General features: G+C 43.2%; 2 protein-coding genes across 2 annotated transcripts in view; one reads left to right on the top strand and one right to left on the bottom strand.

Moving 5' to 3' along the window:
• si:ch73-242m19.1 overlaps window positions 1-12003 on the bottom strand; it is a 28921-nt gene extending 16918 nt beyond the window's left edge. Inside the window, exons 1-14 of the mRNA XM_036955494.1 lie at window positions 11587-12003; window positions 11231-11414; window positions 10958-11071; window positions 10551-10745; window positions 9803-9938; window positions 9523-9674; window positions 9204-9356; window positions 8721-8822; window positions 8341-8505; window positions 8140-8216; window positions 7889-8030; window positions 7314-7598; window positions 480-845; window positions 26-232 (exon numbers count right to left, since the gene is read on the bottom strand). Coding sequence (XP_036811389.1) covers window positions 26-232; window positions 480-845; window positions 7314-7598; window positions 7889-8030; window positions 8140-8216; window positions 8341-8505; window positions 8721-8822; window positions 9204-9356; window positions 9523-9674; window positions 9803-9938; window positions 10551-10745; window positions 10958-11071; window positions 11231-11414; window positions 11587-11726 — 2418 coding nt within the window. The 5' untranslated portion in view covers window positions 11727-12003. The remainder of the gene's footprint in view (window positions 1-25; window positions 233-479; window positions 846-7313; window positions 7599-7888; window positions 8031-8139; window positions 8217-8340; window positions 8506-8720; window positions 8823-9203; window positions 9357-9522; window positions 9675-9802; window positions 9939-10550; window positions 10746-10957; window positions 11072-11230; window positions 11415-11586) is intronic.
• Window positions 3825-6801, top strand: LOC118941467. Its single transcript, XM_036954537.1, has 3 exons — window positions 3825-3886; window positions 4134-4185; window positions 5768-6801. Exons 1-3 carry the CDS (start codon window positions 3840-3842, stop codon window positions 6395-6397), a joined length of 729 nt encoding a protein of 242 aa, XP_036810432.1. The 5' UTR covers window positions 3825-3839; the 3' UTR covers window positions 6398-6801.
• Window positions 12004-12647: the final 644 nt, after the last annotated feature.

Below are 12647 nucleotides of genomic sequence, written 5' to 3'. Positions count from 1 at the left end.
GCCACAATTTTTCAGAAACAATTACTTGGTTGTCCAGCACGGCTCTGATGAGTTGCTGGTGTGTCTGCATGCAGACCATCTCTGCCCGGTAGGCCTGAACAAAGTACTCTGCTCCCATGTCCAGGTGTAGCCGAGGCCTTCTGTGCATGATGTCTGTGATGACCTGAGCCAAGGAGAACCTCTCCTCTGGTCCTGTCACATGCTGGTAGGCCTCAATATAGCAGTTCAACAACTGGAAATTAACAGAGGGGCCATGGTTCACGTAATGACACGCAATATACTGGACTTAAAATAAATTGATTATCACCTGGGTCGTGTTCATTAGGCATCAATGAGAAGAAAACTGACTGAAACAGGGAGGGACTAAATATACATGTCCAATGAGAAATGTGAATTTTTGTTTTCCGTTTCAGAACAGTTTAAGATGTTTTCTGTTACGTGCCCTAATGAACACGGCCCTGTTCAGCATATTTGCTAACCTGCACTTTGCTCTCCAAAAAAGCAGCTTCGCATGTCCACAGGTCTAGGAGAACTGCAACTCTATCCACATCTGTCTGAGCCCAGGCAGAGTGGAGGTCTGTCGCTGCAGAGCTAGGTGACCTCTCAGACTGACCCTTGACCCTGCTGCCCTCAGACTGGCCCTTGACCCTCCAACTACTCCTCTGGATATAGTGTGAGCCCAGAAGAATCAGTGTGTCTTCCAGCTCCTCCAGGTCCTTCAGAGCCACGTCGTACACCACGTAGAGCCCTCGCTGGTCCTGGGTGTGGACATATCTCTCCTCAGTGGTGTAGAAATCATGAAGATTCTCCACCTCTGGGTACTCCATGAACTCGGAACAGTGAACCTGTAGTCACAGTAAAACCGATATCAATTCCCTAAAGAAACTTTGACATAGCAGACGCACTCGCTCAATCACTCACTTACTCACTCACTCATGCACACACACACACACGTGCACACGCACACACACACACACATACACACACACATTCATACTACACCCACGGGCGGCAGGTAGCCTAGCGGTTAAGAGCGTCGGGCCAGTAACCGAAAGGTTTCTGTTTCGAATCCCCAAGCTGACTAGGTAAAGAAATCTGTCTATGTGCCCTTGAGCAAGGCACTTAAACCCTAATTGCTCCTGTAAGTTGCTCTGGAGGAGAGTGTCTGCTAAATGACTAATATTTACATCACAACTTCTGCTACCATACTCTTATTATGATTGCACAATTAAACACTTGCCCCCCGAAACACGTGTAAATATTGGACGACGCTTAGAAAAAAGAGTTCCAAAAGGGTTCTTCGGCTGTCCCCATAGATCTTTTTTTTTTCCAGTTAAAACCCTTTTGGGTTCCAGGTTGAACTCCTTTGGGTTCAATGTAGAACCCTCTGTGTAAAGGAAACTTTACATGGAACTCAAAAGGGTTCTACCTGAAACCAAAAAGGGTTATTCAAAGGGTTGGGGACAGTCAAAGAACCCTTTTATGTTCTAGATTGCACCTTTTGTTCTAAGAGTGTATAATTTGTCCTTTCCAGCGTAACACTTATGCTAAAATGTTTATTCTATTCTACTGAGCCATTTACTTTGTGTTCTTATTCTTGTGTGTGGTGGAAATTCTACCTTTAACTAATATTACTTTTATGAAAAACGTATTATAATAAGGAGGCTGGTCGCCCCATCCCCGCAGGTGAGATGGAGTGAAAGCCCAAAAAACAGACAGAGTACAGGAGCATCATATAGTCAAGCTACCCCATGCAAGCATCTGCAAAACATGCGACCCTATGTACAGTGCCTTGCGAAAGTATTCGGCCCCCTTGAACTTTGCGACCTTTTGCCACATTTCAGGCTTCAAACATAAAGATATAAAACTGTATTTTTTTTGTGAAGAATCAACAACAAGTGGGACACAATCATGAAGTGGAACGACATTTATTGGATATTTCAAACTTTTTTAACAAATCAAAAACTGAAAAATTGGGCGTGCAAAATTATTCAGCCCCCTTAAGTTAATACTTTGTATCGCCACCTTTTGCTGCGATTACAGCTGTAAGTCGCTTGGGGTATGTCTCTATCAGTTTTGCACATCGAGAGACTGAAATGTTTTCCCATTCCTCCTTGCAAAACAGCTCGAGCTCAGTGAGGTTGGATGGAGAGCATTTGTGAACAGCAGTTTTCAGTTCTTTCCACAGATTCTCGATTGGATTCAGGTCTGGACTTTGACTTGGCCATTCTAACACCTGGATATGTTTATTTTTTAACCATTCCATTGTAGATTTTGCTTTATGTTTTGGATCATTGTCTTGTTGGAAGACAAATCTCCGTCCCAGTCTCAGGTCTTTTGCAGACTCCATCAGGTTTTCTTCCAGAATGGTCCTGTATTTGGCTCCATCCATCTTCCCATCAATTTTCACCATCTTCCCTGTCCCTGCTGAAGAAAAGCAGGCCCAAACCATGATGCTGTCACCACCATGTTTGACAGTGGGGATGGTGTGTTCAGCTGTCTTGCATTGTTGCCAAAAAGTTCAATTTTGGTTTCATCTGACCAGAGCACCTTCTTCCACATGTTTGGTGTGTCTCCTAGGTGGCTTGTGGCAAACTTTAAACAACACTTTTTATGGATATCTTTAAGAAATGGCTTTCTTCTTGCCACTCTTCCATAAAGGCCAGATTTGTGCAATATACGACTGATTGTTGTCCTATGGACAGAGTCTCCCACCTCAGCTGTAGATCTCTGCAGTTCATCCAGAGTGATCATGGGCCTCTTGGCTGCATCTCTGATCAGTCTTCTCCTTGTATGAGCTGAAAGTTTAGAGGGACGGCCAGGTCTTGGTAGATTTGCAGTGGTCTGATACTCCTTCCATTTCAATATTATCGCTTGCACAGTGCTCCTTGGGATGTTTAAAGCTTGGGAAATCTTTTTGTATCCAAATCCGGCTTTAAACTTCTTCACAACAGTATCTCGGACCTGCCTGGTGTGTTCCTTGTTCTTCATGATGCTCTCTGCGCTTTTAACGGACCTCTGAGACTATCACAGTGCAGGTGCATTTATACGGAGACTTGATTACACACAGGTGGATTGTATTTATCATCATTAGTCATTTAGGTCAACATTGGATCATTCAGAGATCCTCACTGAACTTCTGGAGAGAGTTTGCTGCACTGAAAGTAAAGGGGCTGAATAATTTTGCACGCCCAATTTTTCAGTTTTTGATTTGTTAAAAAAGTTTGAAATATCCAATAAATGTCGTTCCACTTCATGATTGTGTCCCACTTGTTGTTGATTCTTCACAAAAAAATACAGTTTTATATCTTTATGTTTGAGGCCTGAAATGTGGCAAAAGGTCGCAAAGTTCAAGGGGGCCGAATAGTTTCGCAAGGCACTGTATGTGTATGAGCCTGTTGCAAGAGAGTGAGGACAACAGGGGCCAGAATGGCAGGAACCAGACATACGTCCTCTAACCGTAGCTCCACAGTTCCCCCAAGTTTAACGGGGTTTAACAGAAGATTTCCCTCACATATGTTTATTATATTTTATTGCTGTTGCATTGTCAAGAAGGAACCTGCAAGAAAACACCCTGTGTAAACACCCTGTGTACACACCCTGTGTAAACACCCTGTGTACACACCCTGTGTAAACACCCTGTGTACACACCCTGTGTAAACACCCTGTGTACACCCTGTGTAAACACCCTGTGTAAACACCCTGTGTACACCCTGTGTATCCCATACATACGACTAATAAAACGTGATCGTTCACAAGAAGTCTGGAAGTTGTTGAGAGTGGGGTAGGGGTGTTGTGTTTGTACAATATTATTGTGCTGTGGTTCCAGATATTGTTAAATGAAAAACATTGGACACAAAACAACATCGACCACCTTAAATATCAGGTAATATCAGGTCCCCACTGTCCATGGGATCTTATTCATTATGATCATGAGGATTAAAACTGGTCCTAGATCAGAAACTTTTTGAATATGTGGCAGAAAGAAGAGAACTTTGTGGAATCGAACTCAGTCCAACACAGGACTGAGTCCCTTTCAGTTTCATTTCCTGTACACTGTGGTTAGTCCTGCCTCCTTATCGCACAACACACTCATAAACACTGTGAGATGGGTAAAATAGCTGTCATTACAGGTATTTTAGACGTGAGGAGAGGAAGGAGAGCAGCACCACAACACCAGCTACAGTAAGTTACTGTAAATATAACATATTTGATGTGTTTGTTTGTGTGATCTTGTTTGTCCATATCAGGTGTGTATACTTAAGAGCCACTGAACAGTGTGTTTTTCTGTTGCTCATTAGAAAAACAAGTTTTCAGTCTTAGAGGTGTGTGTGGACAGAGCCACTAAACATATTTTTCACACCAATGCAACTTTTTCTACCATAAAAGCGTTGTAAGAGATTGCCCTCTATTTATTATACAACATGGTTGAATATTTTCCTTAAAGACCCAGGGCAGTTGTTTTTTTTCCTCATCTCAATATCAAATCATTTCTGGGTAACAATTAAGTAACTTACTGTAATATTTTCCATTACAATGACCCGAAAATAAACAAAAATGTTTTTTTTGTTGCAAAAAAGCTATTTCTCAAGCAAGAATTTTGCTAGGACTGTCTGGCAGTTGTCTGAGGGAGGGACCTAAGAGGAGGGGACTCATGGGAGGGATATTTAACCTGAAAACAAACTGTTATTGACAGAGAGTTTAGAACTCTCTTTGTTATTGGTGTATTAACAATGTAAAACGCCATCCATGCAAAACCTGCTGATTAGAAGGTCCTGGCTAAATTGTATTTTCAACAAGGCACTATTCAGAACACGGAACACATTTTTTGACACGTTTATAGAGATAGTTTCATCAATATTATACAAAACACAGGTAAAGCAGAACGTTGACTGCACTGGGCCTATGAAGCTCCATGGTATGCACTATTCATCTCGAACGGCTAGATGTTCTTTACCATTCGGCCATCAGATTTGCCACCAATGCTCCTTATAGGACACATCACTGCACTCTATACTCCTCCGTAAACTGGTCATTTCTATATACCCGTCGCAAGACCCACTGGTTGATGCTTATTTATAAAACCCTCTTAGGCCTCACTCCCCCCTATCTGAGACATCTACTGCAGCCCTCATCCTCCACACACAACACCCGTTCTGCCAGTCAAATCCTGTTAAAGGTCCCCAAAGCACACACATCCCTGAGTCGCTCCTCTTTTCAGTTCGCTGCAGCTAGCGACTGGATTGAGCTGCAACAAAGACACTCTTACTGACAGTTGTAGCTGTTTTGCGTGATGCATTGTTGTCTCTTCCTTCCCTTTGTGCTGTTGTCTGTGCCCAATAATGTTTGTACCATGTTTTGTGCTGCTACCATGTTGTGCTGCTGCCATGTTTTTGCTATGTTGTGTTGCTACCATGCTGTGTTGTCATGTGTTGCTGCCTTGCTATGTTGTTGTCTTTAGGTCTCTCTTTATTGTAGTGTTGTGTTGTCTCTCTTGTTGTGATGTGTGTTTTGTCCTATATTTATATTTATATTGTATTTATTTATTTTAATCCCAGCCCCCGTCCCCGCAGGAGGCCTTTTGCCTTTTTCTTAGGCCGTCATTGTAAATAAGAATTTGTTCTCAAAATACTTGCCTAGTTAAATAAAGGTTAAATCAAAATAAATAAATACAATATTATGGGATTTTATTGCACACAATCACACCTACTAAAGTTCTCTAAAGTTCCCTCTCTCTCTCTCTCTCTCTCTCTCTCTCTCTCTCAAGGGTACCACCATGGTTCGAGGTACGTTGAACACTATGGAAGATCTAAGACTCTCTGGGTTTGGTTGTCACTTGCCCAGGCATGGACTCAAGCTCCTGTTTTGGTTCGCCAAGAATTACATCGACTTTGATATCATGGGTGAAATGGTTGCAAGATACAACCCCAACGAGGGGGGCTTTGATTTCCATCCCTTCCAGAACAGACCGGAGTGGGACTACAGCAATGTGACCACAACTATAGCTGTAATTACCTGCAATTTTCTGCTCCCCGATAATGTCCACCCATACTATATAGTGGGCAACCTGAATCTGGAAGAATCCAATTGCCTTCCTCAGTATGTGAGAAAAGACTTTACTGGTGACCAAGACGACAGTAACATGGACCGCCTCATCATCAGTCTGCGTCCAGACGGGACTGTGGATAAGGTTTATGTGACCCAGCATGACGATGACGGTCTGAGTTTTGACCCTGACAACACCTACCGTGTCACCAGGGGTCTGCTCAGGGACATCCGTGGCCTAAAGCTGCGTAAGTTCCTGAAACAGGCAGGCTATAGCAACCGCCAGCCAATCATGCACATAAATGATTATGAGGACCTTCTGAGTTATTTTGAAGACTTATTGAGACTGTAGTGTAGTACAGAGCTCTTTAACCATGATTCCACTGTTAATCTGATTCTGACGTGAAAGGACAGGACAGGAAAACAGCAGTATAGTTTTGCTTAGCCTTTTTCAATGTGTATTATGTAGGTAACTGATTGTATTTTCATTGTATGCTGTTGTAACCCCCTCCTGTCTTGTTCATTGTTTTGTCCTTTAGCTTTTTCATGATGAAATCGATTTTTGAAAAACAAAAAAGATCTATTTAGCATTACTATGCATTACTAAGCTCATGCAAATCCAATGTTATGAATAGTGCCTCTTGACTCTACCATAATACCTTTCTGTAAAAAAAAATCTGTGCAGTAAAACTGTTTTTCCTGTGTTTTGTATAATTTTGTACAACAGCAGATTAAACTAACACTGTAAACAAAAAATATGCAAATGTGATCAGTGTTATTTTCGGATAAATGCTATTTGAAAATACAATCTACACAGGACCTGCATGGGTGGAGATTCGGTGTGCCTCGTGAAATCCTCAGGCAGTATAAGTTAATAGACCAATAACAAATGGAGTTCCAAACCAGAAGAGGAACAACTGTGTGGAATGAAACGGCCCAGGGTCAGATTAGCCTGGTCCTCAGACCAGGCTGCAAGGGTTACCAGAACTGCTTGAGCTAGTGACCTCAATTGGCTGTAACTCACACACTTGGGCCCGTATTCACAAAGCGTCTCAGAGTGGAGTGTAAACACGCGAAAAACGCCATTTTGATCCTTTTTCATTTAATGCAAGTGTTTACACTGCTTTTGAGGAAAAATGTGTTGAAAGTTTAGGGTGCATTATTTTATTCACCTCTAATGGTGAGTATTTACTCACTTATTTTCTTCACCCCTACAAATCACTAATGTCATTAATGTCTCAGGTTGTACTGTAGCTGTGATGCCTTACCTTGTAGTCAACAGGAGTGTTGTGGCTGTAGAGGTGAGAGCCCAGACCTCCGACTGTCCCACTGCACCCTCTGGCCGCATTCATCCAGCTTGACTCCTCAGTGGTGCTGACCAAATCACCTCCTCCTCCTCCTGCTTCCCCTCTTCCTCCTCCTCCTCCTGCTGCTCTTCCTCCTCCTGCTCCTCCTCCACGTGCTCCTCCTCCCTCCACACTCATCCCAGCTGTGTCAAAAGTCAGGGTTCTCTCTATGGACCTCAGGTAGTTTAGAATGCCTAGGGAGATGCGCTTTAAGGGAGAGAGGACGGGTAAGACAGCTCAGGCTCCAGAGGGAATGGCAGGGTAAATAATGTGACACAGTAGATAATGGATAGCAGTTCAGCATCCCAAGAGAGACTCACTGGGGAAGAGAGGACAGCTCAGGGTTCAGTGGGAGCGACAAGAGTATAGAGAGCAGGCCCTAACAGTCTAAAAGCCTACCCTGAACCTCCCTTGTGGTCTTGTGTGGCGCTAGCTACGCCAAGGTCATCGTTTCAATTCCAGCAGCAATCACGTAAGGCTCCTTGGATGAAGCTCACCTGCAGTTCCCTGATCTTGAGGTGTCGAAGGTAGAGGAGTGACAAGTAGGCTCCCCTGGCTGTGACGGTGTCCGAGGTACCCTCTTCCCCTTCCTGGCCCTCATCCAAACCCAACAGCTGCATGCTGCTCAGATGGCTATAGCTGGGATGAATGAGAGAGAAGGGACACCAAATAAGCAAAAGGCATTCCGTTTTATTTCAATGAGACCCACATCCCAAGTGATCCTAATCTGTCCTTCTTAATAATGTACCTTTCATTTACTTTCTTGACTGAAGTGGTTCTGCTCTTTGTGTTGCTTTTTTCCTGTCCTCCACATCCACTGGATTCCTAGCAGGGGGATAAAATGCTAATTGTGGTTGGAATGAACCCAGACACAATCCATTTTACATGATGAAAAAGCATGTTGTCTTTGTAGCACACATAATCACATCTCTGACTAGGTAATACATGCCTGATAAAGATTGGCAGCGCTGTAAATGCTGGTCCAGATCTGCAAGGTGTTGTGTCTGTTGGTGTGTGACGATGTCAGAGATGATGAGGGCTGGATGGCCTGAGGGTCACATACCTGGGAAGCATGCTCCCTCAGGGCCTCAGTCACTACGGCAGGATCTGACAGCTGGGGAGGGAGAGAGTGAGGGGAGAGAGAGAGAGAGAGAGAGAGAGAGAGAGAGAGAGAGAGAGAGCGAGAGAGAGGTGTCACTGTGAGTATGCAAAATAACACGATTGAAAGTAATTGTAGTTAGCCCATACTTCGATACACGATACAAACTATAGAGATGAACGTTAATAGGTCATTTATAAAATCCCTCCTTTAGGTGTTAGACTGTTTACCTGGAGAAACCTGCAGTGAGTCCTCAGCAACTCATCATAAGACTGGAGCTCCTTCAGCTTGGTGACAAGTTTCTGTTGCCAGGGATCCCGTTTGGGCTTCACCTGTTTTGAGTTTGAGTTTAGTCAGAAAATAAACATTAGGGATGGGATTTAAGGGTTTTGGGCACTGGTCAGCCGGGCTAGTAGGCTGCAATTTGTTTTTAGCCTAGGTCCAAAATCTGTGCCATGCCATATTTGCTAATACAACATTTTACTAGTTTGGCACATTTTCTTCTAGCCCAGTCTGAAAAGTACTAGCCTCTGGATAAAGGGCTAGCTCAATTTCCATCCCTTATATATCAGCGTTCCTGACACCTTTTCTCCAATCATCTCTGAACTAACTTGTTAGCACTTCAAGTGTTATAAAACCAAGTACTATGCAGGACAAGGATTGACAGGATAGAGATCACGACAGAGACCGGGACAATCCCTCTCTCTCCAGACCTGAATGTATGGTATCCAGTTAGCACTCTTCCTCAGAGCCATGGTGCTCCTCTTCGTCCCCCACTGTCCCTCTACAGCCTCTGTCCCATCATACTGGAGGAAGGTCTTCATCACCTCCTGCTGTCTGAAGATCACCCTGAACTCCTTTGAGATCTGACCAACAAACAAAGGACCAGATTCCGAGTTGAGATAAATGCGAACAGCTCAGACGTTCGCATAACTTATTCATTGATACCAGTGAGAAACGTACGTGCGGATCTACACCAAGAGAGTACACGACGGACCAAATAACTTGACATGTATGTTACAACGGTACTACCATGCTGAAGAGCTCCATCTCGTCTGCAGTGTTCCTGATGTTTTGGGTGTCGTAGGGCAAACGGAAGTAGGAGACCAGGCTTTGTAGTTCTGGGAGGAACTCCTCCAGTTTCACAATGTGCATGGGAACTTGGTTAGCCAGTCTAAACATCCCTACAGAAAGGAACGATCACGAGCACGAATGAATCTCTTTTGTACCCACATGTAAGAGTTACATCGAGTTCAAGTAAGACATTGAAATGTAGAGGTTCAATAAGGGTAACAGTCAATGTTGGTGTTACCCTCAAGCCCAGCCAAGACTTGGTCTTTATCTTCTGAAGATGTGTGGACACATTCAACCAGCACTGGGGAAATTGATGGGGACTTCCTTAATAACTCTTTATCCCTCTTCTCAGAGGCTGGGATGTAGTGGATCACCTGTAACCCATCATATAGTGTGAGGTAACAAACGGTCTTATTTCTAAATAAATCTATTACAAGGTATTCATCCACCCATCCCAAAAGTCAACCAAGCTTTGGGGTGCATCTCAGTAGTCTTTATCTGCTCTAATCTAAACTAGCCTTTAATTTCAGCTACATGGCGATGAAGGAGAGGAGACGAGTAGAGGAAGCCACTTTTAGACCATTGAGATGCAGCCATAGGATGCACCCTGAATGGTACCTTCTTCCCTGGAGCACTACTTTTGACCAGAGTCCTATGATCCCTGGTCAAAAGTAGTGCACTATATAGTGAACAAGTTTAGATTTGGGACATACATATAGGGCAACGTAGTGATGTGTTAAGTGAAAATTGTACCATCAACCTCATTGTAATCTGGCAACGAGATTTCATTTGAAACTTTTTTTCAACAATGTGCATTTCAACAAAGAGGCAACTATTTATATATTGCTTAATCTCCTCCTTATAATGCACATTGTTACAATTATTTCACAGTGCCAGATTCCAATGAGGTTTACGGTAAATGTTGCACTTAACACATCACTTTTGTGCTACAAAAACATTGCCCATAGTCTCTCTGATGGCCTTACTGTCAGGAAGTGGTGGATGGTCTTGGAGGCATGCAGGTGACAGACCAGCCAGGTGAGGTAGATGGTCACATCTTCCTGGGTGACCGTGTTAATGGGGTTGCCCCGCCCTGTCAGGACCTTCTCCCTGGAAACAGCCAGTCTCCTGGCCCGCTGGACAGCATCCTCATACTCACTGACCAGGTTTGATACCTGGGCCTGGTGGAACAGTATGGTGAAAGAACACACCCGACCTGGGTTCAAATAGTATTGGTTTTCTTTCAAATACTTTAGTGCTTGATTTAGCTTTCCTGGTGGAACACCACAGAAATCAACTGTTCATGTAAAAGGGGATTTATTGATTGATCCATTATCCTCTATTACTCATGATAAACTAAGGTGATTGATTAAATATCAACGTGCCAGGTTACCTTGTAGAAGGGATACAGCTGCTCAATGATGTGGGAGTGACGACAGAACCTTCTCCATCTCAGCATCAGCAGGTACTTGATCTGGGCCAACTGGTAGCATCGGTCTGCATAAAACTACCATAAATACACTGAGTGTACAAAACAAAACACCTTCCCAATTTTGAGTTGCACCCCCTTTTGCCCTCACAAATACCTTCAATTTGTCAGGGCAGCCGCGGGGGCCCTGAGTGTCACCAATGTGATCCCAATGACAATATAATCAGCCCAGTTTACCTGGTGCAGGAGAAGAGGCAGACTCTCAGGTGTGTACTCCAGGCTTAGGCAGCTTTGCAGCTCTCTCTGTAGCACATCAGACAGAGGCACCACTGGCAGTGCTTCTGCCACCTGAAGACCTCTCCTCAGGACCTGCTCTCTCTCCATACGAAAGTATGATACATCTTTAGGAACTGGAACTGAGCTATAGTACGATGGGAAAAAAAAAATATATAGAATACAATAAAATACAATAGAACATCTACAAAAAAAAGGCAGCCAGTATCAAACAGAAGAAAATCGCAATCACTGGCATTTTAACTGGGCAACTTTATTTTGCTCACAGACCTCCCTCATATCCATGTGTCCATCCATACCTGTAAGACTTGGAGGGTGTTTCCAGGGGAGATCCATTCTCCTCTATTTCAGTTCGGAAAGCTGACAGCTGGACAGACAACTCTGCTTCCATCTGCTCTACCTTGGCAGTGGAGGAAACTTTGTACACCAGCTTGGACATGATGGGATGTCCTGGATACTATATAAGTAACAAACCCCCCAAAAATTGTCATTTATGTACCAGAGCAAAATCAAGGGGCATAACTCTATTGGTGGTGTTATCCAATCAAAATATCTCTGAGGAGACATATGGCTGTTTGGGGGGAGGTTTATATAGAAAATGTAGAAGTTAGTTAGATTTCTCAATAGGTCTTCCAAAACAGAAAAGAAACTTGCCTTAAACAGTGAATCATTGGCTCCTGAAAACAACTCCAAACTGGTTCCCAAGCTTGTTGTCCAGTGTCACCATGGAGACTATGGTGCCATAAAAGTCTAAACAGACCTGCACATACTTTTGAACTCTAGAGGGCACCAGAACTTCAATAACGCCCCTTGATCCAACAGGATTGCTGACCTATGCAAATGGGAATTTTCTGATAGGCAATGACCATATGCCAAAATGTATTTTTCAAATGTATCAATTTGTGGTAATATTTGTCTGTGCTGTTTCTTTCATTGGTGAATACACTTAATTCCTAATACACTTAATTCTCTTTGAATAATTTCACTATGCTCTTGTAAAATATTTTCAGTGATAATCTTTTTAGCAGATTTTTGTTTTCCAAAAAGAATAAAGACAATTACATCACTCAATGAAATCACAATGATAAAGTTCTGTTTTAAATTTCCAAAGCAATGATCAGCAATTTAGATAAGTCAGGTGTACCTTGCAGCAATACAGTGCAATGATCTCTTGGTGGTAGACCTACTGTACATTTCAAATACATCATTATTCTATTATCAGCTCCTCTAGCTGGATTTAAATAGCTCAACATGCTCACTTCTCTTGGATACAGGAAAGCCGATTGGCTCCAACAGAGGATGGGCACATCCAATAAAAAATTGTCACAAGGTGCACTTCTACCAATAAATACTCAAGGAC

The sequence above is a fragment of the Oncorhynchus mykiss genome, chromosome 19 (genome assembly GCF_013265735.2).
Source record: "Oncorhynchus mykiss isolate Arlee chromosome 19, USDA_OmykA_1.1, whole genome shotgun sequence".
NCBI lineage: Eukaryota > Metazoa > Chordata > Actinopteri > Salmoniformes > Salmonidae > Oncorhynchus > Oncorhynchus mykiss.
The sequence above is the reverse complement of the archived record's forward strand: the minus strand, read 5'-3'. Positions and strand labels throughout refer to the sequence as shown.

Excerpts from the sequence above, each read along its gene's own strand:
- LOC118941467 (XM_036954537.1), top strand. The coding sequence starts at position 3,840 with ATGAAAAACATTGGACACAAAACAACATCGACCACCTTAAATATCAG. Across the intron at positions 3,887-4,133 it reads TCGACCACCTTAAATATCAG|GTATTTTAGACGTGAGGAGA; the intron begins GTAATATCAGGT and ends CTGTCATTACAG. Across the intron at positions 4,186-5,767 it reads GCACCACAACACCAGCTACA|GGTACCACCATGGTTCGAGG; the intron begins GTAAGTTACTGT and ends CTCTCTCTCAAG.